This window comes from Paraphaeosphaeria sporulosa (genome assembly GCF_001642045.1).
Source record: "Paraphaeosphaeria sporulosa strain AP3s5-JAC2a unplaced genomic scaffold CC84scaffold_3, whole genome shotgun sequence".
Taxonomy (NCBI): Eukaryota; Fungi; Ascomycota; class Dothideomycetes; order Pleosporales; family Didymosphaeriaceae; genus Paraphaeosphaeria; species Paraphaeosphaeria sporulosa.
The window spans coordinates 478,375-505,236 of NW_017253362.1; the positions used below are offsets into that span (position 1 = coordinate 478,375).

General features: G+C 51.1%; 11 protein-coding genes across 11 annotated transcripts; 6 read left to right on the plus strand and 5 right to left on the minus strand.

Annotated features, from left to right (window-relative positions):
• Positions 1-825: 825 nt before the first annotated feature.
• CC84DRAFT_1140344 (uncharacterized protein) lies at positions 826-2,363 on the plus strand (the record flags this gene model as incomplete). The annotated part of the gene is made up of 2 exons (XM_018176283.1): positions 826-1,079; positions 1,130-2,363. Coding segments are annotated over exons 1-2 (1,449 nt in total), but the record flags the coding sequence as incomplete, so codon positions are not given.
• Positions 2,364-2,882: 519 nt separating this feature from the next.
• On the plus strand, positions 2,883-4,279 carry CC84DRAFT_1161996 (uncharacterized protein). Its single transcript, XM_018177880.1, has 2 exons — positions 2,883-4,023; positions 4,077-4,279. The coding sequence occupies exon 1, from the start codon at positions 2,911-2,913 to the stop codon at positions 3,982-3,984; it is 1,074 nt and encodes a 357-aa protein (XP_018038323.1). The 5' UTR covers positions 2,883-2,910; the 3' UTR covers positions 3,985-4,023; positions 4,077-4,279.
• Positions 4,280-5,158: 879 nt separating this feature from the next.
• On the plus strand, positions 5,159-6,618 carry CC84DRAFT_1239013 (uncharacterized protein; the record flags this gene model as incomplete). Its single annotated transcript, XM_018183969.1, has 2 exons — positions 5,159-5,287; positions 5,351-6,618. Exons 1-2 carry the CDS (start codon positions 5,218-5,220, stop codon positions 6,616-6,618), a joined length of 1,338 nt encoding a protein of 445 aa, XP_018038324.1. The 5' UTR covers positions 5,159-5,217.
• Positions 6,619-7,748: 1,130 nt separating this feature from the next.
• On the plus strand, positions 7,749-8,528 carry CC84DRAFT_1061089 (kinase-like protein; the record flags this gene model as incomplete). The annotated part of the gene is made up of 1 exon (XM_018173584.1): positions 7,749-8,528. A coding segment is annotated over one exon (780 nt), but the record flags the coding sequence as incomplete, so codon positions are not given.
• A 420-nt stretch (positions 8,529-8,948) lies between these two features.
• CC84DRAFT_1114115 (uncharacterized protein) lies at positions 8,949-10,900 on the minus strand. Its single transcript, XM_018175386.1, has 2 exons — positions 10,237-10,900; positions 8,949-10,188 (listed from the first exon to the last, which is right to left on the minus strand). Exons 1-2 carry the CDS (start codon positions 10,682-10,684, stop codon positions 8,972-8,974), a joined length of 1,665 nt encoding a protein of 554 aa, XP_018038326.1. The 5' UTR covers positions 10,685-10,900; the 3' UTR covers positions 8,949-8,971.
• A 398-nt stretch (positions 10,901-11,298) lies between these two features.
• On the minus strand, positions 11,299-12,267 carry CC84DRAFT_1173546 (uncharacterized protein; the record flags this gene model as incomplete). Its single annotated transcript, XM_018180044.1, has 2 exons — positions 11,299-11,385; positions 11,485-12,267. 2 exons carry the CDS (start codon positions 12,265-12,267, stop codon positions 11,299-11,301), a joined length of 870 nt encoding a protein of 289 aa, XP_018038327.1.
• A 1,316-nt stretch (positions 12,268-13,583) lies between these two features.
• Positions 13,584-14,920, plus strand: CC84DRAFT_524569 (FMN-linked oxidoreductase). The gene has a single exon (XM_018186631.1). The coding sequence runs from the start codon at positions 13,668-13,670 to the stop codon at positions 14,772-14,774; it is 1,107 nt and encodes a 368-aa protein (XP_018038328.1). The 5' UTR covers positions 13,584-13,667; the 3' UTR covers positions 14,775-14,920.
• A 230-nt stretch (positions 14,921-15,150) lies between these two features.
• CC84DRAFT_1173548 (uncharacterized protein) lies at positions 15,151-16,543 on the minus strand (the record flags this gene model as incomplete). Its single annotated transcript, XM_018180045.1, has 2 exons — positions 15,151-15,816; positions 15,902-16,543. 2 exons carry the CDS (start codon positions 16,541-16,543, stop codon positions 15,151-15,153), a joined length of 1,308 nt encoding a protein of 435 aa, XP_018038329.1.
• Positions 16,544-16,848: 305 nt separating this feature from the next.
• On the minus strand, positions 16,849-18,495 carry CC84DRAFT_1184999 (carboxylesterase; the record flags this gene model as incomplete). The annotated part of the gene is made up of 4 exons (XM_018180778.1): positions 16,849-16,956; positions 17,080-17,239; positions 17,288-18,354; positions 18,439-18,495. 4 exons carry the CDS (start codon positions 18,493-18,495, stop codon positions 16,849-16,851), a joined length of 1,392 nt encoding a protein of 463 aa, XP_018038330.1.
• A 1,108-nt stretch (positions 18,496-19,603) lies between these two features.
• On the plus strand, positions 19,604-20,008 carry CC84DRAFT_1214520 (uncharacterized protein; the record flags this gene model as incomplete). The annotated part of the gene is made up of 1 exon (XM_018182635.1): positions 19,604-20,008. One exon carries the CDS (start codon positions 19,604-19,606, stop codon positions 20,006-20,008), a length of 405 nt encoding a protein of 134 aa, XP_018038331.1.
• A 1,728-nt stretch (positions 20,009-21,736) lies between these two features.
• On the minus strand, positions 21,737-22,885 carry CC84DRAFT_1140357 (neutral protease 2-like protein; the record flags this gene model as incomplete). Its single annotated transcript, XM_018176284.1, has 2 exons — positions 21,737-22,615; positions 22,672-22,885. 2 exons carry the CDS (start codon positions 22,883-22,885, stop codon positions 21,792-21,794), a joined length of 1,038 nt encoding a protein of 345 aa, XP_018038332.1. The 3' UTR covers positions 21,737-21,791.
• Between the last annotated feature and the right edge of the window lie 3,977 nt (positions 22,886-26,862).

Genomic DNA, 26,862 nt, shown 5'->3' on the forward strand with positions numbered 1-26,862 from the left:
CGAAATTAATTTTTTCATTTAGTGCTTTCACATCAATTGCTTTCGCTTGTTCAATGGCATATACTGCAGGAGGCATTGACATGCCAGAGAATGCATCGTTATTCCATCCTACCGCCTTGCCGGTCATGTAACCCGGGATCTTGTCAAGGCCTTTCAAGGCTGTACCGTAACGGACTGGGCCGAATATACCAACTCACAAGACTCCTTCATGTTGCGCCACACACATGTCCTGACTTCAACAGCTTTGAGATTTTGTAGACCCACAAGTGATCTATACACCGACGGGCTATATACACTTTCTCGTCGTTGGCCTGGAAAAGCAAAATGTAGGGATGACACATGCGCTCGGCGTACCTGAATCTCAACGAGCCCAGCCCTGAAATCAACTGCAAACGCCGTGGGGGTTCACCCCCTCACAAACTGTGGTCACCCCACCCGGTGCCTCGATCTGCTATACCGCAAGCCTTCCCACGCGCAACTCGGATGCATGCACACCGATCGATGCGTTTGTTCACAAAAAAAAACGTTGCATTGCCCGTTCGTCATGTTACGCAACTGCATGCAGGAGGTGGCCATGGTAGAATCACGCCCGCGGCAGAAACTTGCCATCCACCAAACAAGGCCCCAAAGCCTCTCAAAACAACTCATGAGACCGGTTCCCCTGCCTCATAGTTTGTAAGGCCGGTAGAACCCGCGATGCGGCATGACTCAGAACCAAACGCTTCAGGCCCACCTGCATCAGGAGCTGTTTAGCGACCAGCTTGTAACCTCGATCCTCAGAATCCACTTTGGCGGCATTATTGTCCACTGTCAGATCAATCAATGACTGTTCCTGCCTGCGGATTACAAGCCTATATCGAGTATGGAGGACGAATTCGATTGGAGTGACGGCCCCATCAACTCCCCATCCCTCCGTGCAGTAGATACCCATGGATTTTCGATGGGCTTCGACCTCCCTGAGCTCAGCTTCAATGCTCTACCCCATTCAAGTGAACCCCGGCTGCCTCATCGAGACTACAAGTACCCAAAAGCATATCAGGAGTTCGTGGAACTGCCTGTTGGAGATCCTTTCAATCCCTGTAAGCTGTCATACGGTAAAGACACTCGACTGCCTGCTTACTCTCCGCAGACATAAACGGAAGTTCACACCTCAAGTCTGCCGTCAGTCCCTTCAAGCGAGCCAAGATTGGTGTATATACGAATCGTCGCAAGCCCAGTCGTGAGGATTACTCCAACTTCGTCTTGTATCAAGCCAGCCAGAGAGTCTACGAGGCGACATTTCTCAAGAACTTCGTAGCTCACGCACTCCACCCCAATCGATTCGACGCCTGCTTCTCTGCTCAAGATCCCCAAGAAAGTGTTGGTCAGTATCTCAAGTCGGTCGCGGACAATGTGAACAAGCTTGCTACCAAGATTATCTGGAACACACATTCGCGTACCGTGAACTTCATGGCGAACGATGAAAAAGAGACAACAGTATTCTGGGACTTCCAACAATTCGAAAACCAGCCCTTCGCCAACTTCTCCCCTGGTAATACGTTTCCCGTTCTGCGTTTAATGAATCAGTCTTGGCATAGAGCTTTCAGTCACCCTTCCATGGTGCGATACAGCGCTGAGCAGTATCAGATCGGCCCCGATGCTTCGCCATTTGAGGAGATTGACGAGGTCACGGGACACACCAAGCTCTTCGAGGGTGAAAGTATTGCGCATACTGCATCACATGATCGAGTTGTGCGTGCTCCCCGCATGAAGAAGCCGAAGATTAGTCCTCTTCCTGGCGCCACACTGCGCGGAAACCCTACGACCCCTAATGATGACTCGCTTCAGGGACTGTTGCGTTACGGTAGCCCCAGCAGCTTTAGATTCTCAGAGGACACCGAAGTCCCAATCACCGTGTACAGTACCTCGCAAGACATGCTGCCTCTGGAAGCCATTCCTGCGAGCGATGCGTGTGCTTCCGGGGCGAAGAGTGTCTGGGGTGGCGCCTCTGGTGGCATTGTTGGATCTTGTCCAATTCATGAGAACAGCATGCCCATGAACGATGACGCCGAAGCGAGCACGGTACGTATCACCCGAACTCCAGCTGAAGAGCCCACTTGTCCCGAAAGTCTCGTGGCTTTGCAGGGGTCTGATGCACTCTGGAAAGGTTCAGGTCAATCCTCCTCGTCGGAGGACACAACAAGCGAAGATAGTCGCAAGAGAACGTTATGGAGAATGGTGTTGATTCAAGACCACAAGAATCGCTTGGCAGAGAGATGGCCGCAATCACAACAGCGCCTAGACGCTGCCTTGGACTTCAACAGCTGTGTCGAACGAGCTATTAAAAATGGCGATTTGAAACCTCTCGGAGCTGGTCTTCGAAAGTTGGCAAGTTTTGTTGACCCCCCTGCCGTAGTGCTACCAGCCAATCGAGTCCAGTCAAGCTCCAACGAGATCAGTATCTTGCAGACCGTGCGCGTCATACAGCAGGACGGTGATAATAAAGGTTCTGCGGTCTACTCTGGCCACTCTACACGACGAAATAGTCAATTATCCGTCAGAAGGCCCAACAAGCGCCAGAAGCGGGCGCCAAAGGCCCGGATCTCGAAGTCCTCGAAGTCCACAGACGCCTCGAATTCTTCAAAAACCCCGGAGAACCCCGAGGCGACCTTAAGGTCGGCCGGTGCAAGTTCCTCTCCAAGCAGTATACCGGCCCAAGCGAATCCCGACAACAGTACATCAAAAACGCTGGAAGACCACCAACAGCTGCCTCCAGATGCCTACTTCGAGAAGATGGCAGACGATGAACAGCCTGCATGGAGGTGTGGCATCAAACATCCCATGGGCTATTACTACAACGCTGGTGACAGGAAGAACTGCCCGGGTTGCTTTACCGCTTCGAATGCAAAGCTTAACCCAAAGCGAAAAGTAATGGATTTCTACCTACCATCGCGATCACATTTCTTCCAACCTGCTCCTGGAGTTACCTGGATGCCAGGTAGACCGACAGGAAAGCCTAGACGGTGTGGACATTTGTCGCATAACAGTATTGCCAAGGATGCCTACTGGGAGGCTATCACGGCCGGTGCGACTGCAGACGAGGCATTAGAGAAGGGCATCGAAGCTGTAGAGGCCTTTCTGCGAGCGAAAAGGGAGAAGAAAGAAAAGAAGGAGCCTACACCTGAACCAACACCCGAGCCCGTCGACCTGGGTCCTCACCCTAGCGGCTCGAAGACAATGGAGCATGGCCAGGACCTTCCTGTTGGTGCATACTGGAAAAAACAAGTCCGTTACGATGAATTCGCTTGGCGCTGCGACATTAACCACGCACTCGGACGTTACTACCTTGCTGGCGATGTGAAGTCATGCCCCGGCTGCGGATCCTGCAGATCCGGCCCTGGTCAACATCCTGAGATGGACTTCTACTTGCCCTCTGGCACAATAGCACGGCAAGAAGCCCCAGGACTAGTCAACTACAAGCCGCGAAAGGCTTACAAGTTGACGAAGAAGAGCAAGAAGGCGAAGCAGATCGTCACTCATAATCAATTCTGCTCGAAAAAGTACTGGGAGTTGATTGAAGAAGGCCACGAGCACTGTGAAGGGGGAGTGAACGAGGATGCCCTCGCTCTTGCAGTCAAAATGACAGATGCATATGTCGATGCAAAGGTGGCGGCAATGCAGGCGAAGCTGGAAGAGTCAGGGTCGTCAGACGAGGAACGACCGATGGCTAAGAGTAAGGGCAAACGAAAGCAGAGCGGCAAACATAAAGAGCCTCAGTCTGAGAGCGATAGCTCTGTGCGACGTGGCCGAGTAGGCGCAGGTGTCTTTTCGACCACCTCCTCTACTCCTCTTGTTCCTCGAAAGAGGGGCAGCGAAGAGCTCAATGACAGCGAGCTTGATGAGGTAACCGAGTACGAGTCTACGAAGGATGACGAAGAGGTTCAGCAGGGGACCATCTCGCTCTCTTCCGACGATGAGTCCACTTCTGACTCAGATAGTGCGTAAGGGTCTATGGGAAGTGAAAATGTTTAACGGCTTTTCAAGGTACGGCTGGGTGCAAATCTCTTAGCCCTCTACGAATGCTAATGTGTTGACAGGATGTGAATGTAAATTTGCCGGAACTGTTGATGTTCTAGCGTCTAAGTTGTGTGAACAGCCAGAGTGGAGTGCAGTAGCTGGCCCCCAACGGAAGTGGCCAAAGAAACTAGCCCGCATGAGCCTTCTACAAGGATGCCATTCCATCCTCGAGTGCGGGGGCCGCAAAAACAAGGGCTAAGATGATAGTGGGGCGATCGACCGGTTGCGCTCAGAGTCCATGCTGTGAGCTCTGCTTCTCCAGCTTTGGTATAATTCTTGACGTTTTACCATTCTGTAGGACTCTAACGCATATACATTAATCTGATTCGATGATTCTCACTGCAGTCTGCCTCGTTCAAACGCGGTGATTCGTGCATTAACGATGAAACAACAGGAGCGCCGCTGACCACCTGGCCAAATGTCGAAGGATCATGAACGCCTGCCCTCACTAAAGATAGGCTCTGAAGAAAGTGGGACCGGGGGTTTTGATGGTCTACAGTTTCTAGAAAACACCAAGCGTGGCTCGCACTGAAACAGGTGGCGGCACTGACAGCGGATATGACGGGCACTAGGAAGCGTTCTGTACGCCTTTTCGCGCTTCATGAACGATGATGGCTAGGCCCGCGGCGCGAGCTGAGCGGAATGACGGTCCCTGGGGGTCTCCGACGTCTTGCTACTATACGTAAAATGCGCCTGTCCAGCCCTAGGGCAAAGCGCAGGATTTCTTCCGTCACCCAGTACGAAAACCACCCAGAGTCCAACTCTTCTACACCACAATTGAGACCGACAGTCACTCTTGATGCCTCCGCACGAAGGAACGATTGCATTGCAGGAGACATGCAAGCGGCCGGAGTTCGGGTGTGGCGGACTCGCCCGATTAGGAAGTCGAGAATACCGGACTTGCAACCCACCCTGCACCCACGTCCTCGGTCATTGGCCGTTTCTTTGTGAAACATAGTATCTATTCTGTTCGGCGACGCGCGAAAACCAGGCTGCACAAGAGGTCGCTTGCCCCGCGCTGCGCGTGCGATGCTCAACGCTTAACTCTGCTGCACATATCGTTGTTGCTATGTCTTCGGGTGGACGTTGATGTCCCAGCCATTCTCTTGAAAGTACTCGTAGATCTTACCACAGTCACTCTTTTGTCATGCTTGCTTGATCATGTTTCGCGACAGTTTTCTGTATGCTTGGGCCGTCGTGCAGGTTTGCATGCGCGTAGCTCACGCCCTGGGTATGTCGCCCTCGTAACACAACAACCCCACAATCACCTGCTAACTAACACCCTGTGCTACAGACTGCCACTCCCTCATCGGCCTCACCATCTCCTCGCCGTCCGATGTCGCCGCCCTCAACAAATGCACAAACATCACCGCCCCGGTTACTATCAACTCCTCCGCGCCGCCAGACATCCAGCTCAACGGGCCGAAAGCCCTGGCTACGCTAAACGCCACGGCGGCAAAGTCACTTCACTCAATATCTTCTTCGACCCTGGTCGAGATTGGTAGCATCACGCTAACCGATCTGCCTACCTTTCACTCGCTTAACTTTTCTGCGTTGATTGTTCTAGACGCGTTGGCATTGGAAAATCTTCCGGCCCTGGATGATGTCACGTTTGGAGGGCTGGGGCCAAGAAGTGTGGTCAGTGTTGTTAACACGGCGCTGGAGAGCGTGGAGTGGGTGGAGTGGCCTGTTTCTACCTCTTTGAATATCTCGTCCAACGCGGATTTGGAGGAGATAAGTCTGCCGTGGGACAGCGTCGACGGTGCTGTATCTATCAGCAATAATGAGAAGTTGGACAGGTTGGATGTAAGAGGTATGAAGAGCATCACGGGGTCATTTACGGTGGAGGAGAACGATGGACTGAAAACTCTTGCGTTTGGGTCGCTGGAGAGCGTGAAGGGTGACGTGCAGCTCAGCGGCAGCTTCGCCAACATATCGATGCCTATGCTAAAGAAGGTTACCGGTACCCTGGCCATCTCGTCCAAAGAGGACATTGACGCTTCCTGCGCTGAGATAGTCAAGGTTGACGATAGTGGGAAGGTCAATTGCACACCCAACGCACAGTCTCATCCCCCAGCATCCCCCACACCGTCGAACAGCCCAGGAAATCCGCCGTCGCCATCTTCCTCCGCCACCCCAGATGAAGGCGAAGACACAAGCGACCTAGCCACCGGCGCCAAGATTGGCATCGTCACCGCCGCCGTGATCCTGGGTCTTTTCCTCGTCGTCGGCGGGGTGTTTTTCTTCCGCGCGAGGTCGCGCGGCAAAGTCCGCGAAATCGTCATATCGGCGCCCATTCCTGTCCCGCCACATACAACATCTTCAGGGCAGAGTGTGAAGAGTGTGGGGAGTATAAGTGTGGGGGAAGTGGAGCGTGCGGAGGCGAAGGTCGTGGGCAGGAGTGCGGGGGGTTTGAAGCTTATTTTGAACGGGGAAGAGATGAGGGAGGTCGATATGGCTGGGGCTAGGGTGGAAGGGGGAGGGGTTGGGATGGAGAGGGAGGCGAGCTTGAGTAGTGTGAGTAGTATGGGGAGTAAGGTGCCGCTTGTGAGGCGTGCATAGACCAAATGTACAATCGTAAGACTCCTTGGGGAAATTTACTGTGCTCAATTAGACTGACGCGGGATGCATGCATGTGTTCGCTGCAAGGAAATCAACTACTTTACAGTGATGTATGAGGCATACATACCTATATTGGCCATATAAGCAATAGATTACGACGAACTTGGAGAATGGTAGAAGGTGAATACGCACTTCAGCCTCGTCGTTTCTGTTGCTGTGTTATTCTTGCCTTTCCTTAGATGTCCAATCAGAGCGGTGACCGGCTGCCTGAATGCAAGCGCTCAGCCTCAACCCCGCCATACCGCTTCACTCCTCACGACTTCTTCGATCTCGTCTTTACTTCTTCCCCGATTTTCAAATCCTCTACCATATACAGTGCTGTCACAGTTCTCAGTCAAAGCTCAGCTCAGTCTTTAGGAGCTGATGATACGAAGTTGCTACTTGGGTCACGTGCGGGAAAGCCACAAAATTGCGACAGCCTCGCCATATATTCGGCGTGATACTGAGACAGATATGGCGCCCTAGAGTGGTAGATCTGGCTGGAGTCTATTGGAAAACAATACGCGATGACCACCTCGGTATCGGGGGCACGCGAGACTCAGAAGAAGCGTCATCTCGCGTTGGAGCTGGTGCTTCTCAAGACCATGCGGGACGAGAAAAAATGGCGGGGCGGATTCACGCATCCTTACCAATACGCAGACTCACGAGAGTCGATAAACCCGGATGACAACCCAAGGGGCACCCTGGATGCACATACAGCGGAACAGGAAGGGCCCTCAGGTTTCTTAGATGACTGGATAGAAAAAATGAGCAATTCAGCCTTCGATTTGTGCAACAAAGGCCCGGAATCAGTATCCGTTTCTAAGAAAGATTTTGAACCAACGCCCCACGCTTTACCACCACTGTTGCCATCAATAACACTGCCGCGGTCTGTTATTTATGGCCTTCCCACTATTCTATCACCCACTCTTCCTATGCATATCCAGATGGAGCTCGATAGAATAGAGGCGCGGGACCGAGCCGACTCCAATGCTTCAGATTCCGCGTCTATTTCAGCACATCCTAGTTCGAAGCAAAATCCACGTTCCAGAAACAATGACACATCGAAACCTTTCAGCAAGTCGCGCTGGATCTCTATAGGTAAAGGCGCACATCTGGAGATTCAAGATAAAGAAGTTTTACCTTACAAACTGGTGAGGAATCTAGGTCATGGCGCCAGTGCCAGCGTAGAATTGGTCCTTGATCAGAATACCAAAAAGGTGTACGCGAGGAAAGTGTTCAAGAACGTGTATGGACGAACCCTGAAAGACGTAAAACAACACTTTCGGAACGAAATACGTATCATGCGGCGACTTTCATCGGGTCATCATGTTGTCAACCTGTACGCAACTTATTTAGCCGGTAGGGAATTGGCGCTTATACTGGATCCTGCTGCCGATGGCGGGGACTTGGCTGAATTCATGCAAGGCTACGATGATCTGCAGCAAGAGCTAAGTGACTCGAGGAAACATTCTGGGACTGTGCACTCCAATGGTAGCGACTTACACCAAATTGTTCAACTCGAACGCAGAAGGATTGAAATGTTGACCACACTGAAGCGAGCATTCGGCTGTCTTGCCTCTGGCCTCGAGTTCATACACAAACAGACCATACGACACAAAGACATTAAGCCGCAGAACATTCTTATCCACCAAGGCAACGTGCTCTATACCGACTTCGGATTCTCTCTCGACCACAGTACTCGAGGGCGCAGCACAACAACAGGTCGTCCAAATGCGTTCACAAGAAGGTATTGCGCACCTGAGGTTGCTGATCACGACCGCCGTAATTCAACATCGGATATATTCAGTCTTGGATGTGTGTATGCCGAGATAACTGCGACATTATATCCTGGATTAATTCCAGAAAGGTTCATGGAGGAACCATTTTACGAAAGTATAACTACAGGAATATTCTCATTCAGAGAGTTGGACTTGTGTAACAATTGGCCGAGGTTCTCACGCATGTTGTCCTGGAACCCTGAGGAACGGCCTACCGCCTCTGAGGTGATCAGAATCATCAAACGCACACATGAATCCTCAGGAGAACCATCACCACCGGATAAATACTTTTGTCCACGTTGCCGGTCTCCGGAGATGGAGCGGCTGGAAGTTAAGGCGGAAGCAGCAGAGAACCCAACGGATCTGAGTTTGAATGGCCTAATCCTGCCTACCCTGTCATAAGACACTATACTCGGAAGGTTGTTCTAGGACTGCATCGAGTATCGAAATGAGTCGTTCAATAGTTGCCGCACAGACCTTCCTAGCACAGCAATATTAGCTCCCGGTTTAGCTCAGGAGACGAATAGGTTTATTTAGGTGATTGAGGATGGTTCCCTCCTGAAGCTGAAGCCTCTTTTCCTTGCCTCCCCTTCGGGCCTCCCGCGCTTACTTAAGGTTCTCACCATACTCCAGCCACGACTCCTACCTTCCTCCGTGCCATCAAGTCCGCCTTCATACCTCCTCCTCCGTTGCTCTTCCGCGCTCTGCTGCTTCCAGCCACCCTCCGTGCGGTCTTCCTGCTTTTGGGGCCACAGGATCTGGTGGATCTTGACGGCACGGAACATCATGCCAAACACCAAAAGCCACGTGACAATGACCATGATCGTTAGCGCACAGCCAACATACTGAATTGGTCTGTTCCCATTCAGCGCTTTCGCAATCGCAAATGTCGCCGTTGTCAGCGCAGTGTTGGGGAAAATGAACGAGTACCACGTCATCGCAAAGTCCATCTTGCCTCGGCGCACACAGCTATAATGTGCACCTACGCTCACGAGGAAAAACCACAACGCGAGACCCCAGAGCCACAGTCCCATGAAGTTGGCACAGATCATGCCGACCTTGCCCGCGAGCTCGCCCATGCCCTTGCCCATGAAATCGTCGGGCACAACTTTGGGTAGTTCTTGTCCCATGTTGATGATGCCGGCGATGGTGAAGCCCGAGGGCCCAACGCTGATGAACATGCCTGGACGAAGTGACTCCTTAGGCAGCTTCTGCGTCATGAGGCGGTAGATGAAGGCGGAGTAAATCATTAAGGAGACGAGGAAGCCGATGCCCTGAATCACGTAGCCCGAAAGGATGACCAACAGCGCACGATTCGGATCCGATATCTTCGGCGCGAGGTTCCCTGCATGCGGACCGATGATCAGCAGCGGGTAGGCAGGGAAGATCCAGACTGGCGTCATCTGCGAGATGGTGAACGTCTGCGTGGACCACATGATGAGGTAAATGCCGACGGAAAAGCTGATGGCGAGTCCGCAGTCGACCCAAAATAGGATAGTCATCGTTTTCTCGAGCCAAATGCCGGTCTGGTCGACGCCGTACTGGCTGATGTTGATGAGGATGGTGCCGAAGCTGATGATCGCGGCGGGAATGAAGAGGCTCTCTGTGGGATGGAGAAAAGAGGCTTTGAAGGTCTTAGGGAACCAGTAGAAGCGGAGGGAGATCATGATAGTGTTAAATAGAAAAAGGACCATGTTGAGAATGAAAAAGATACAGCCTAGGGCGTAGATGCCGCGGAAGCGGAAAGGTACTGAAATGCTATTAGTCGAAGGTTGTGTCTGATTGGCGACATACGAACCCGTGTATAGCACGTTCGCGATACCTCCTGTAGCCATAGTCATGCAGAACCACGTCCAGGTGAAGTGCCGCATCCTCTCTCGCCAGCTCAGTCTTCGCCGCTCATCCGATTCCTTCTCGGTCCCTTGGAGTACTCCCATGTCGCCCGCACCCCGTTCGTGAGCACCTCTTTCGATTTGGTTATCTCTTCTAGAATTCTGCTTTTCGTAGTCATGATCTTTTGCACTATCTTCGTTCTCGAAGTCATCATTGTCTGAGATGGTCGGAAAGGAATCCTGCCCCGCCACGTGATCATCTTCGAATGGGTTGCTGCGGTCAAAACCGGGCGACGTGACTTCAGGGTGGTTGCGCCATCTCAGTCTTTCTGCAGCGCTGGATGTAGAACCTATCGAAGAGCGGCGACCTGGAGTTTGCGGCTGGTTCTTTTGTTGTACGATGGTTGAATTCATGGCGTTGGGACGTCGTGCGACCCCGCAACGTCACGGTACAGGCCGTGGGGTAGGTCTTTCTCCACGCAAACAGCGATAAGAAAACTAGGGACAGAGGAAATTATGGGATTAGCAGAAACAGTAGGATATAGCATATAGATCGCGAAACTAGTCTGGGTAGGATTCGCAAGAGTAGGAAGTAGTCGCAAAGCTAGCCGAAGATGACGTCGGTGGACGTTTTTGCCTTGCGCATACACATTTCTCGACAGAAGGCCATCCTAGAAATAAGTGCGATAGCATCCGCTAGATACGGGTATGCGGGCAGATTGGTGTGCTGGCTACGGCAGTAGTGCGGTCAAGTTCGGCTATCGGCACTTTTCATGCTGCTTCTGGTATCGATCTGATCGCTGTGTGCCAAGTGGGTTTCCCCACGTTCTCGATAGGCGCTACCACACCTACGGTCAAAGATGGAACGATATTCCTCGTCTGGGCGCTGCAGCGAGCGATAAGATTGTGTCTCAAGAGCGTTGAAGCCCCTATGCAGGAATAACCTAACATTAGCAGTGCAACATGCGAGAGATGAGAGGTAGCTTCTCGAAACGAGTCTTGGATTGGTAGAACCATAGTTACATGATCTAGAAGAACGACCCCTTGAGTGCATTCACGAAGGCTTGGGCAGCTAATTTGTGAATAGCTTTTCCGGCATGATATCCGTCGTACCACTTTAGCAAGTTAGCAGAGAACATTTCCCTCCGAGTAACATCAATAACAGATAAAACTAGCACTCTATTCAGGGAACCGGTAACTGAATTGCAACTTACCAAGCATGTGGTGCCATCTGCGTTTGAGCACTTCGCATCCTTTGCACCATATTTCGATGGGCTCTCCAACGCCGTAATGAAGGACTTCTCGGTTTCTACAACCTGTGCTGTCACACCAGTATTGGCGCTGGTAAATGTGGTCGTTCTCGTCTTCAGAGCAGAGTTCCACGAAGAGATGCTGTTTACCAGCTTTGTAGTGTCCGACTGCAGGAAACTCGGCGCATTCTGAAACGGCGGTACGGTGAGGAATGCGAATTGCCTCACGCCAGAGTCCGTCAAATTCTGCACCAATTCGAAGTACTTATCCAATACCTTGTCTATCGGCGGAGTAATGCCGTCCCAGAACGGATTGCCTAGATCATTGATGCCAATCCATATTGCGACGAGAAGATTATCAGATGTCCAAGGCGCGTAATTGGGCTTTCCCGCCAAGTACTGATTGAAGTACCCTACTTGTTGCTTGACATCGGGCGTGTTGCCTCGAACGAGCGAAGTATCGACGGTAGCGCCGTATACGGCGAAGTCGTAGGTGAGAAGTAGCGAGGTGTTGAGTTGTTCTGTTACGACGCCAGCCCAATTCAGTCCACCGCTGGTCGTATAGCCGCCGTTGCCCATGGGGTTGCTTGCCGAGGGATATCCCGATGTAATCCAGAAACCTGTGCTAGAGTACGAATCTCCAAACACGACCATATATTTCGTGCCATCGCTGGAAGCACTGGCGGTGGAAGAGACCGAAATGTGAAAGGCGGCTGCCAGGGTCAGACGGCGCAAAAGAGAAATCATGGCGATGTCCAGGAACGGGTGAGAGGACTGTTGAACGCCATCGGCATCGCAACGCTTTTGACCGCGAACCTCCTCTTCTCTAGCTTGCGGAAACAGTTCATCATTTTCAATGTCCACGAATACACGGCTCAAGCGACACGTCTGGCGTGTTTGTACTTCATTGCTAGAAGTGGGGCAACCTCGATTCCTCCGCCAATGAACGGTAGACTTCGTTCCACGAAATTCGCACCATGCGCAAAGCTGGTCCAATACCGCACGATGGGTTTATTGCAGGGAAGATGATCATCCTCGGTGTAGTGTATGGTGTATCCTATGTGCAGGTTCGATTTTTCAGGACTGCACTAAAGTCTTGCAGCACAGTGCCTGACACCAAACACAAACCTTAGTATACACCCAGTTCTGTCGTAACTCACTCTACTATACCTCTTTGAAAATATGACTTGATTAATCTTCGTGGTCTCTCACATCTACGGATCTGCTAGATTCTAGTTTTCATTGTTGGTCACTGTCAGCACAAGCGCAACTTAGAATATCTGGAACTTATGCAGCCCTTATGATACACGATATTCTCTCCGAATCTTACTGAAATTTACACACTGAGTGCATGTATCAGCTATCGGTGACCTTCACTAGTCGCCCGACTACAATCCTGCCTCTCTTCGCTGTGTTACTGTGGCCGTAGTTACGAGAGTGCAACATATTCGAGTCAGCTTACAATGCCACCTACGACGCCCGGTCAATAAGCAAAACATGCACAAAGACGTACAGCGGACCGGGCTGTCAGCGGGGGGTGATGTTGAAGAAATGTCGATGTGAAAACAGCGCAGCGCACCGCAGAGCGGTGGGGTGGCAGCCCAACGCGGGCGCCCGCGCTCAGTATAATCACGTAGCATAAGACAGTAATGAAGTGATGAGATGTTGTTATGCGAGCGATGCCGTCACGATGTAAGGGTAGGTTATAAGGAAAGGTCCTCAGGCGGTGGGTGTTACTGATACCAGCTGCATTATTGCACACTGCCCTTGCCAGCTCCCGTCCGGAGGTAGCACGGATGGTGGATCAGATTGCCGATTTTGACCGCTGACAAATGGCGGCGAATCACGTCATTCCTCGGCTCTTGTCACGCTTCTGGGAAGAACACTAATCTTTTTGCTCTCCGAAACAGGGCGAACCTTCGATTGCAAATCGAATATGTGCGCTAAGCGGCGTTTTAGCCTGCGGTTTTGCATGTAGCAGAATTAAATTGACAATGCAGAATTGAGTATATTAGGGATTGACCTCTCCACGAATTTTTTCCACATCAACCTCAGGCAACAAACTCGACTACACAACATATTTGATACATTTTCACCTTCCCTCCATCTCAGACCAAAGCCGACGACCAAACCGGTACATATCCAAAATGTCTTGCTCGAGACTCTTCACCCCTCTCAAGCTGGGTGACATTCAGCTCAACAACCGAGTTGCAATGGCCCCACTAACGCGTTTCCGCGCTGATGAGAATCACGTGCCCCTGCCCATGGTCGCAGAATACTACGCCCAGCGCGCATCAACTCCTGGCACTCTTCTCATCACTGAGGCCACTTTCATCTCCAAGCAGGCGGGTGGCTATCCCAACGTGCCGGGTATCTACACTCAGGAACAGATCGAATCATGGAAGAGAGTGACAGAAGCCGTCCACAAGAAGGGCAGCTTCATCTACCTTCAGCTGTGGGCGCTCGGTCGTGTTGCGAGCCCCGCACAGGCTGAGAAGGAGGGTATCACCATCAAGACCTCCAGCCCTGTCCCACTGGGCGAAGGCTACGCAACTCCGAAAGAGATGACCATTGAAGAAATCAAGGAGACTATCGGCGATTACGCGCAAGCTGCAAAGAACGCGATCGAAGCTGGATTCGACGGTGTAGAGCTCCACGGCGCCAACGGCTACCTCATCGACCAGTTCATCCAGGACAAGGTCAACCAGCGTACTGACGCCTACGGCGGATCCGTAGAGAACCGTTCGCGCTTCGCCATAGAGGCCACCAAGGCTGTTATCGACGCCATCGGTGCTAAGAAGACCGGAATCCGTCTCTCCCCCTTCAGCACCTTCCAGGGCATGAAGATGGATGACCCGCACCCGCAATTCAAAGATGTCATCAAGAAGCTCGATGCGTTCAACGACCTCGCCTACATTCACCTGGTCGAATCCCGCATCGACGGCAATGTCGACATCGACCCCAACCCAGCTGAGCAGCTCCAGCCCTTCGTGGACCTGTTCCGTAACCCCGTCCTCATCGCTGGAGGCTTCAAGCCTGACTCCGCGCATAACCTCCTCGACAAGCAGTATCCCAACAAGGACGTCATTGTCGTCTTTGGACGCTACTTCATCAGCACTCCGGATCTCGTGTACCGTCTCAAGAAGGGCATTGAATTCAATGAGTACAACCGTGACACCTTCTACCTCCCCATGAAGGCTGAGGGATACACCGACTACCCTTTCAGCAAGGAGTTCCTGTCTGCCCAGGCATAGACAAAGCATTACAAAATGTTTGCATTTTTGAGCGAATTGCATTAGTGGCGTTTGGTTGATTTCAAGATAGATATGCTTCTTAGATTATATGATATACAATCAACGTTTGATCACTACTGTGGCCTCCCGAATCATTGAAGGTATACGCTCACGTGAAGGAAAAACTTCTGAAACAGAGTAGCAGAGTGGAAACCCTCTTATACTGATCTGAAGGTCTTGACACAGCGACCTCCTTACGAGGTACTGGCTTCCAAAGACCTGCTCCGGGATCTGCATTCTGATCGGTGCAGAATGGATCCGTGTTCAAGATTGTGTTTACCTCCGTCCATGCCAACCCAAGCAGCATCAAAATACACCGTTCCGTTCCCCCATGCGCTCAGAGCAAATCCTCATCCACCTCAGGCTCCGGCGCTGCCGCAGGCGAAGAGGCTTCCAAAATCATCGGAGCAGCGATCGAAGCCTGGTTCGGGACGCCAAAGAACTCATTGAAACCTCGTTCAGCTTCAGTCATCGGGGCCTTAGGGCGTGGGGTCGGCTTGGGTGTAGGCTGGAAGACTAGCAAACCCTTTGTCCCAGCGAAGCCTTTGGTGAGGCATGCAGCTCCTTGTCCACCTTGACGAGCCAAGCCTGCGCCAGATGAAGGTCCGTTGATCAGCTCCTGAAGGTAGGTCAAGGGCTCTGTGGGCTTCTCTTGTTCCATAAGTGCGGATAGAGAGGGTTCTCTAGATATGGTGCGAGAGTTTGGCAAGCTGGATTGGAAACTCGAAGTCACTCCAGTGTTGTGACACCTGGCTGAACTGTTGTCAGAGATTTCGGAAGCAACAATGGCGGCGTCTGAATTGTCGATTGCAGAGTTTAGGGAAGCGCCCCCGAAAGCACCATCGGCCAACGTGACTTTGGTTTTCTTTGCTGGTGCTTCCGATGGATAGATAGCTAGTGTCTTTGGAGAGATCGGCATGTCCGCAAAAGGAACGATACCCGAGGCATAGTCGCTATACTTGGCGTACGACGCCCAGTCTTGCAAGGTCTTCGACTTTTCTGCCTATAATATATATTAGCACGATTCCGAGCTGTCATGGGAGGGTGTGTGGTGCGATGGCTTCAAAGCGTATCCAGATGGAACTGACCTTCTTCGGATCCGCAACGCTGTACTTGTATGTGCATTCGCACCCAAAATAGTACTTGTGTCTGAGCATTTGCCGCACAGCCTTCATCTTTACATCATCCTCAGGAGGTAGGTCTGTGCGGAAGATCAGACCCAGGTCAAGGACCCCAATCACGGGCTTCCACATCGAAACGACGGTGCTCTTAGGGTCGTAATCATAAACTTTGAACCATAGCTGGATGCGATCACTCGCCGGTAAGGACCCAAAGTTCTTGTACGGACGCGCAACACACCACTTGCGGACTATCTCCTTGACGTGTGGTATTAAGAACTTGTTGACCACGTGTGCTTTCCAGGCAGATTGAGAGGACTTTGCGACGCGAGTGAGCTCCGCATCGTCTTCTGTGCCGCTCTTGTTTAGCGATTGGAGGATCGTCGCCAGGCATTCTTGTGCTTGGACGTTGTGGTAGAGAACGTAGGTCAGTTTGCAGGCTGCGGTGATGAGGGCGGTATTGGTCTCTTCTTTTGCAATCTCAGTACTGGTCGAGACGTCTCTGGATGGGTCCGTAAGGCAGGCTAGCCAATCTACTTCGGAGGCGTACGTCGGCTTTCTATGTTCTTCATCTTGTTCCTCGGGCTCGGCGCGCTTGCGTTTGGGTGGCATCGTGACGATGTCTTGTGTGAAGTTACGGAGAAGTTTTGGTGGCGGTAGTTGTTGAAGTAAGTAAGCAGCTTTGCATTGTTTTGTTGACTTCATGCGCTCGGCTGTCACGTGTCAAACGCAAGTGAGAGACCCAAGAAATAAAATATCGCATCAGAAACAATCAGTACGCCCCCCTCGATTACCGAATCCCGGTCCAAATGAGATGATCAAGCACCTCCAATCGTCAGACGGCAACTTCCCCAACTCCTATAGTCTTATTGAAGATATAGAATACATTTTCAATCGTTATGGCAAAATTGCCTGCTCTAGTTCTGCACCGTTTCTTCTTTCTCCCAAAAGAAGTTACACCTCTGCGTATCGTCATAGAACGTATCGTCCACAGCGCCGAGCTCCGTAAAGTTAACGCTCATTACCTGCCCACTCACATCATAGTCCGGCCAGTCATTTTTCGAGACGCCGCTCCAACTTTGCTTGTTGGGATCACTGTGAACGATGAAAGAGACATACCAGTCCCTTAGTATGTTCGCCAGAGTCACATTGGCTCCAGGCTCAGAAGCGTAATTGAGGTCGGCTAGGTATGGTCCGGTGGCTCCATGGAGTTGTGTACCGACATTGAAGATCTGCTTATATACGGGAACTTTGGATGATGCGAGTGAAGAGGCGACGTAGTACGTGGGACAATTGATGGAGAAGTCGCTGAAACACGTTAGCCGTGTGAACAGATGACACTAGGTGAAAACGTACCCAAACCACGTCGAACGCTGCCAGAATGTGGAGTTGAACTGGTCCCGGGGATAGAGCCCGAATACATCGTCCACAAATGTCTCGTTGGCATATGGAAATTGAGTGTGCAGATCCTTGACCTCTTCTTCCGTAGTCGTCATCGACTGATTACTAAACGTGAAACCCTCATACCCTTCCCTGCTGACCCATGTTGGCACCTTCACAAATTTTCCTGCTCGGAGCTCTCGAGAGGGGAGGTCGCGGATTATGTCCCCGTCAACGTAAGGCCCATAATAAAAGTTGCCGTAGCCATAAACTTTGTCCGCATATGCCGAGATGTAAGTCGCTTGAGTGGCTTCCTTCAATATATCTTCCGGAAGTGCTTTTAGGCACATGAGTGTCGCACAGTTTGCTGCTTCTAACAAATTGTCATATTGTTTCGTCAACTGTTCTTCCCTTAGAAACTGTTGCCACCAAGGAAAGTCGGCCATTGCAGCTCGGAAAGGTGGCGTGTGGTTCCCCCCTTTCCATGTCAATTGGCTCGTCACGCTTCCTCCGCCCGCACTCCCACCCAAAATTGTCACTTTTGATGGGTCGCCTCCAAAAGCTTCGATGTGCTCTTGCACCCACTCTAGCGCGAGTCGCTGGTCTAACAGTCCAGCATTTGTCGCACCGCCATCTTCTGTGTACCTAGCGGATCCTAGAAAGCCATATGCGCCAAGACGGTATTGTATGTTCACAAAGATGAAAGCGTTGTTAGAGTGTCTCATAAGCGCATATGGCGAGCTTTGACCTGCGTACCCCATAACATACCCTCCACCAGGTATACTCAAAGCGACCGGAAGATGGCTTTTCTTGGTCGCGGTTCCGGGAGTGTAGACATCGAGCATGAGACAGTCTTCTGAACCGGCTGCCTGAACTGGGCCGGAAATAGTCCATTGCGGATACCCTTGCACACAGGGCGGACCGGATTTTGTAGCGTCTACGACGATGTCTGTGGGGAATTCAGGATTGTATGGCTGTGGTGCCTTCCAACGCGAAGCTCCGATCGGAGGCTCAGCGAAGCGAATGCCGCGATACTCTTTGATCTTGAAGGTGTCGTTGTAATGGCCACGATACTTGACGTAGCCCAAGTCTAATATAGGACCATTAGTGTCTTGTGCGAGGGCTACCGTAATGAGATGCGTGACAAGTGCGAGATACGCGGCCGCTTTAGCATAGGATGCCATTGTGACGCAGTAGAATGAGAGATGGCTGTTATCTCAATGGTATAGGATGGTCCTGGCTTTGAGAACTTGGTTGGATGTGGGCGCCTTCCATATGTATAGCCGTCAGGTGTGCTAAGGAAGTCACTGCCCGATATCACAGGTAAGGACCGTGCATCGCGCCCGGTGCACCCGAATAGCAGAGGCATACTCTCGCCAGTCACGTGCTGAAATGTACCAGCCAATCAGCATGCTGTTCTCGCGAGCTCGAAAAGATGCGTTGTCCACCGACCAATCGTAAGCTAAATCGCGCGAGATGAACACGCTAAGCCACGTAATGCCCAACCTGTTCTAATCAATTGCTGACGATTCAAATCTGTGGGTGAGTCCAACCGAAGATGGTGACCCTACTAAATTGCCCCTTCAGCCCAACCAGCACACAACTCGACGACCGGGGGGCAGTATTGGTTCCAAATTTTCCCATGCGGGTAGCCCTTACTACGTACCTCCTTGGTCTCTCCAGATCGGCCCTGTCTCTGGCATCAAGGCGAATTTTATCTTCAACGACGCGGACATAGCCTTTTTCAAGTCCTGGCAAGCGGAGAAGAATCACAATCAAGAGCGTATCGGCTATATTTTCAATGGCTTCGAGTACGATGCGTTCCTGAAATGGTGTGATGAACGGATCGTTGTTTGTGCGCCTCTGGAACAGCCGAATACAGGCTGGCATATATCTGCCGCCGATTGTGGACACATGCTGCATCCAGTCAATAAGAACACTTTCAGGTTTCCGCACTGTGACATTAGGATCTGTTTGGAGTTCCAAGAGTTGCTCGTATCGACTGTGAGCCGTCCACGAAAGCAAGCAATCGACTTGGAACATCTACATGTACAAGAACTTGACGAAACTGCGAGCGAATGGATGAATGCAGCTCGGTGTGTATGGCGGCATGCGCGACTTACGCTCGCCCATGCTGTTCTCCATCATGAGAGAATAGCCGACCTCGAAGTTCAGTGCCTAGAAAGCGGCGAAGCAACAGCATGGTCTAAGGAGATGTTGCAACATTGCTTCAACACTTCAGCCTCAGCAGTTAGATACGCAAACGCTAACACAAAATATCAAGCCGTTATTATGGACACGCAGGTTGGTGAAGACGTGTCTGCTGTCAAGCCACCGGAAGCGAAAGAGAAGAAGTGTGTCACTTTTGCTGCCGATGTGGAGGAGAGATTCGAGCCCAGGACGTGCTATATGTTTGACCGTAATGGCTCTCATTATTTCCCAGGAAAGTATGCACCGGAGAGCAAATCGGCATACATCAACACAAGCGGGTACGAATTAGACATGGCGTCGATTCAGCAACTAAAGATTTACGTCATCAAGCACGGTCCTGGTCTGGTCAGTCCTCACAAGTATGAGGAAGGGCTGGTTGGACTACATCCGTTGTGGCCCCAGCTTCGAGACTTCATGAAAGCAGAGAAGGACGGTGAAATGGATGAAGATAAGGACGGTATTGTGGTGCACCATAACAATATGTGAGAGGTCACGGGTTACGAGTTCGCGCCTATCAGAGTGAGCGAAGAGGAGACCACAGATACATGGTCTCGGCAGAAGGTGGGCTGGACATCGCTGAAGCAGCTGTAGGCGTATCAAGATGTACGCTTCGAGAGAAGCGGGGAACATGATCATCTTCCAGATGACTTCTTGCATACGATCACAGGCCGAATCCGTAACACAGGTTTGTAGGCACGCGAATGTTTCCTTGAGGTATATTGAAGTCGATGTGACGTAGCATTTAAGGGAGTGGAGGAGGACTATGGCGCACATTTTTGAGAACTGAAATATATTCGGTACCACATAATATAGAGTCCGAAGCTAGATTTATTACAATCCGTACTGCATGCGATACAGGTATCCGCGTCTCCACTGTCACAACCCCGTGCGCGGTCTTAAATCCACCACCTCAAAAATCACACTTGAGAGCAACAAGTCCAACAACTGCCTTCTTGCTTGGGGTACTGTCCCTTATCAGTAACTCCACACCATAGATAGCCATACTTGGAATGAGCATACCCCTTGCGGACCGCATGTCGGCTCTTCCAGATAGCAAATAGCCCGACAGACTTCCTTGGGAGGCTCAGCGCAGGCAGCAGGTGCCGCGACTGCCGCAGAGGCGATGGAAACGAGAAGGGCAACAATCTGGAAATGCATCGTGTTCTCGTTGTTCACTTTAGGGAGTCTCTGGAGTTTTTGTAAAGCAGGAGGCCCTCGTGATGAGATAGTATGGCTTTTGGCGGTCGAGCGTGATGTTTAAGTACTCACGCTCGTATTCGATGATACCGAGAACGGCAGTGATTGTGCTTCTATGGCTTATAACAACTTCCAATATGGCAATGCATCTCTCGCGCTGTTCTGGGTTCGATCAGATGTCTTGTTACCCTATGCGGAGAATGTTTGGCCGAGAAATTAAACCTTGCATGTGCCAATAACAGCGCGCGATTCAACACGAATCAAATCCCAGATTGCGGATTTACGAACTCTTGGCGTACGCAGAGTCAGACCCGAGTTTGTAGGGACAAAGCGCCCAGAAACTTCCGCAATTGCCGGAAATATAGCCCAAGTAACTCAAGTATGACGATCCAATGTTTGTGGACTGCTTGGACTGCCTTTTCCTGGAGGGGCGGTGCAGAACGTTACACTGTGTCCAGGACGTTACTCGGACGTTACTCAGAGCACTCTCAAATTGTCCCTGCCATTCAAATAAGTGGATAAGAGTCGATGAACGACTATGCGATAATGGGACACATGAACATGTGGTATCATGGTATAAACGAGCCATGCCCTGTTAGATCATCCGCCGAGCGAAAGCAACCTCGAGTGCCTTCTGGATGCTCTCCACTCCACAAGGATCAACGCAATATCGATACTGAATGCGCCCGGATCCTTTTCGAGTGGATGCGTTTAAGGATGCGGAGATTACATTCGCAGTTTGTTCTAGCGAAGACCACGTGATACGGTCTACCCAAGGGCTTGGTAGGTGATGCATCAGCAGTACAGGGACAGGCAAATACGGTGCATAAACCCATTTACCTCCCTGGTTAAGTGTAAGAACGCGAAGGACGCTGTAATTGACGCTATCGAGCCACTCTCAACTTCACTGGATATGATCGAGTACAAATGGTTCAAATTTATGTACTAAGAATCTAGTAGCTACGAAGAAAAGCAAACTCTCACGTATCTATGTAATCATCTTCATTCATTCCTTCATCCCTTCATCAATCATGCAATCCATGCACTTCCGACAGCCCCGCACACGGTACGTTTAGCAGCCAGCGTAGATAGCGTTAGCGAATAGAGCGTAGCTGTCAGCGTTGTTGAGAGCAGAGGAGGTGGAAAGACGGGTGGCAGCAGCGTAGCCGTAGCCCAAGTCATCGGTGCCCTTGATCTGACTGAGATGGGTGGTCTCGTGGAGAGTGGTGGTGGCCTGGTCCTGCGCGTGGCAAGACTTAGTAAGAGCGGGAAGCGCGCTGAAGTATAGAGGGCAGTTGACGATGTAGCTTCCAGACGGAAGGGTGTAAGCCAGGACGTTGGAAGAGCAACCGTTTCCGTAGACATCAGTGCAGTAGGTCTTGGAGACACCGGAAGTGGAAGAAGCGCACTCGGAGGCGACCTTGTTGAAGACACTCTGGAGGGTGGAGATGGTGCTGGAAGTGGTCGACTTGAAGTACTCCTGAACCTTGGCGGTGTTAGAGGCAGCAGCGGAAGCAGCAGCGCGGGCGAGCGTGGCACAGTTGGCGAGAGCATTGACAGAGGAGGTCCTCTTGCTGCTGGTGCAGTCGGACTGCACGGCAGATCGCTTGATGAAGTCACGGCGGACCTTCTCAGCCTCAGCACCATCGATGTTGGCGGTGAGAGTGTTGCTGGTGTACTCAACGGCGCCGGTAATCTCCGTGGAGTCGATGGCAGCGGTAGAGAAAGCGCCAACCGAGGCGATGTCGAAAGCACCACCCGAGCTGAGGTCGTGCAGCTCAGCTACATCGAAGGAGGTCTCAACAGTCTGTCCCGGGGCGATGACCTGGAAAGAATCCTCGGGAATGTTCTCAGTTGTGACGCGGACCTTGATACCAGCGAAATCGACCTTGGAGCCTGAGATTGCGTTAGATTATCAAATTTCGTATGTCTCGCGTGGAGGTTCAACTCACTGCCCTGGAAGACCTGGGCCTTCTCGGTGGCGTGCTGTCCGAAGATGGAACCAGTCTTGAAGACCTTGATAGCCTCGGAGCCGGTGTTGGTGATGGCAGCCTTAACATTCGTGTTACCGGTCAGCTCAAGCTTGACGTCCAGAGGCGAGGCACGCTTGGTGACGACAGAGGCGTTGGCCAAAGCCAGAAGAGCAGCGAATGAGATAACCTTCATGTTGAAAGACTGGACTGTGAGACCTCCGATGTAGTGAATGAAGTTGTCAAAGAAGCTGTTGAGCACCTTGATGAACAATAAAGCATGCAGAAGTATCGTCGCTTTATACAAAAGTTGGTCCCATCCTCTGCTTTTGGTAATCCACGATAATGTAAGTGTCGAGGTCGATATCCGCGGGCTATGCAGATCCTAATTGGCGCATGCGGTCCTAAAAATCCGCTTATATTGTGTTCCACAACATTGGAAACATGTTTGTCGGAGCATCAAGGTTCGAATAGGCATGTCGAGGAAAAGGCTACCCAAAGATCCCTGGCACTTCGACCCCGTCAACATCGCATTGTGCCCTTGTGCCATACTACTGCCAAGTTCGTGATAATTAATATAAGCCTCTCTTGGATAGCATGAGTTTTGGTTTGAGATATGGAACAAGTGTCTTGGCATCAGTGATCTGCCGGGGGCGAGTCCTTCGCTATTGGTGCGTAGAGTTAGGCACCGTCGCTTAGTACATCACCTGCCCAAAGCGGCGACATTTATGAAGGTCCTGTAATATTTCCCGAGGTGTCTGGACGCAAGTCTTTATTGGCGAATGCTTGCAGAGCTTATCTTGCTATAGAGAGAGGCTCCTGACCTTCTGCTTGAGGCAGGCGGCCAGAATTCAAGCGCGCTGCCTCTCGTGGTCCGTCTTGGCTGGCCCCAGTGCTTGTTACAACTACCAATATTAATCGCTGTACTTACTTGGTGTAGTAGAAGAAGTGTAGATCCCAGCATGCCCCGCAAAAAGCAGCTAGGCCTTCGAGTGAATTCGCCGATCGGATAAATATAACGAGACAAGAATCAAGCGATACCCGAGCATGGAATTTCCGTCTTTTCCAAGATCTGCGATCAGATTCCCCTGATCGGTGGGAGAGCATCTCAAGGACCTAGTCGTCTTGCAGCCCCCCGAGAGACCCGAAATGCTGCACATAATTATGGAAGTCCTGCCAAGCACTTTATAACAGTTTGATGATTCGAGCACGCGCTGAGCGTACTGGAAAACACCTCATGGCTAAACGCAATGCGAGCGAGTCTGTGAAAAGTCATGGACGTTACGGCAGTTTATCGAGACTATAGTAGTCCAACTGCAACCTTATCAGTGGGCAGTCCAGGCAAAACACTTACCTTTTTGATATCGTTCCATAGGTGTGCACGAAGCAGAATGTGTTCTAGCCGTATCTGAGTCCGAGAAACACAACCGGCGCTTGGGCAGATACAGGCAATATCTCAAACGAGCACACATGGCCAGCAGGCCATGGCGCCCCCTTCCAAAGCTACAAAGACTGAAGCCTTCGAACTGATTTTCAACATAGCAAGGAACCTATGGTTTACAACCTGATGTGCGCCACGCAGGAACTTCGCGCTGTTACAACAATAGACATAGCAGGGTTGCATGCAAGGTTGGTTAATTCCAGTTTTGTGCGGATGTGGGCAGAACTTAGAGGACCAGCGACATGGACCTGCGTTGGTCTTCTCAGCATTTAACGTCTTGCTTTGTTTCGTAGTTGGCGGCTTGTGGCGGTCTAGGAAAACCCGATTCCAAGTAGAACGAGTTGATCTCTGCAGATCAATGTCCCCGGGGAACGATGCACCGGCATCGCCATTTCAGCGACGCCCGTCCGCAGTCGACAAAGCAAAGTCAAGGGTCTTTTCGAGGTAAAGTATGCATAACTTGGCGACTGCCTTTCCACTGAATTGGTAGTTGATTGTAATGGATTGAGTATTGGTGCGAGTAAGAACCGCAGCGGTTATAACATGAGATGCCTATGCATCTTTAGTCGATCCTTTGAACTCCGGCACTGGTTGCTGAGAGAAGCGATGCGTTACGTAATCATTCCGCCCCACAAGCGCTTGGAAGTACCTAAGCGAACTTGCGTCTTCATCTCTTCGTCCCTACCACAGCATTGGTTGTGAACCCTCATCTTTGATCGTCAGTACTATACGACAGATGCTTGAGGAAGAAATTATCAGGCATTGTACTCGAAATTCTTATTCGAGTTTCAACATTGCTTGACTACCCATGGCCCCGCACCCTCGGTAGCTGCGTGGCGCACCCAAGGTGTAATGCACTGGTAGACTCTCACAGGTATCTAAGTCAGTTCGAGATCAGCATACTATGAGCTGTCCAGCATGCAGGCCAAATCAAGAAACATCTTTCGGTGAAGCTCAGCCTAGTACCTGGGCGTTGCCCGCTTACAGCTGTAGTTGTGATTTTGCGATGCGCCAGCCGCACCTAGCCTACGCCACCACATCAGCCTCAATGGACCTCCTTGAACCACTGCGCAACATCTTGTGAGCTCCACCTTGTACAACAAAGGTACTAGTTAAATAGCCTTGCGATTCGTTGAGTTGTAGCGTACCGGTACTATGAAGCCCGAGGGACCTTGAGTTGATCTTCGTGCTAATCGGATCGACCGACAACCGAAGATCGAATACGAGGTTTTGTTAACAAAGGCGACTAGCGGGCACGCAGCCATGCCCCTTCTGGGATAACCGGATCGTATTTAAGCCTCTCGCCAGGCCCTGCATTAATCGGTAGCGATCGAGAGCATTGGCACTCGAAATAAACATTGTCCAGACCGCTGGCAGGATGTATAAAACAAGTCGGTGAAACGAATGCTCAGAATATACGTTTTGTGGGGTCGCTGTGCTTCTATCTTACGTCTTCAATATGCTATACAAGATTGGAGTAGTGTTTGCTATTCATCTGCTCTTAGGTGTCACAGAAGCCAGCAGAGTGTCAACTACCGGTCGCTGCGGAGCGATTTACAGTGGTTCGACATGTATAGGGTCTAAATTTGGCAACTGTTGCTCTGCGAGTGGTTGGTGGTATGTCTAGCTGATCCAGGTTGAGTTATGGGTTCTAATATCTTTCAGTGGTTCCACAACTACCCACTGTGGTAATGGCTGTCAACTCCAGTACGGCACTTGTACCGTACCAAAGCAACCCATCTCTCAGAAAGGTCGGTGCGGGCCTTATTTTGGGGGAAGCACGTGCCAAGGCAGCAAGTTCGGTAACTGTTGTTCTTCGACTGGGTGAGTCCACAGTTTCTACACACTGATGCAATTAATTAATGGTGGATGATAGTTGGTGCGGCAAGAGTAAAGACCACTGTGCCGCCAACGTCTGCCAAGTCAGGTTTGGCTCTTGCAGCGGCTATTCGTCTCCTGCACGCACGACTTTCCGCTCCGTGGTTTCATCGCGACCATCTAGCAGCGCATCTCTTGTCCCGTCTCAGTCCACATGCTCTGCGCATACTGTCACGCTCATGACTTCGGTGGTAACACAGATCGTAACAAGATCGGCTACTATTACCTTGCCGGGCCTCACGATTTCTAGCGGTATCTCGACAACCACTGTCTTCGGCGCAACCACAACGGTGACAATACCTACCACCATCAGTTTTCCTGGAGAAGTAGAGGAGACCACTGTGACAATACCGACTACTGTAACTTTGCCCGGCGAAGAAGTGCCTTGCTCGCTCGAAGCCAGCACGATCACGCTAGATCCAAAAACTACCACTTCGACAGAGTTCTCGACCATGACGCAAGCCGCGAATACAGTCACATCTACATATACAGAACTTTCGACCATGACCGAGTATTTAATCTCAACCGAGACTTCAACTACGACTGATCTATCGATATCTACGGAGATCTCCACAGCGACAGAATACTCAACGGAAACTTCAACGGAGACACAGGTTTCGTTCTCTACAGAGACCTTAACTACGACCGAGCACTCAACTAGCACGGCATTTTCAACTCTAACAGATCTCTCGACTACAACAGAAACCTCAACTGCCACAGAGCTCTCAACTATGACAGAGGTCTCGGTCTTAACGGAGATATCAACAACGACTGAGGTATCAGTTGCGACGGAGATATCCACTACAACTGAGCTCTCAACTACGACTGATTATGTACCTACAACGATCACAGAG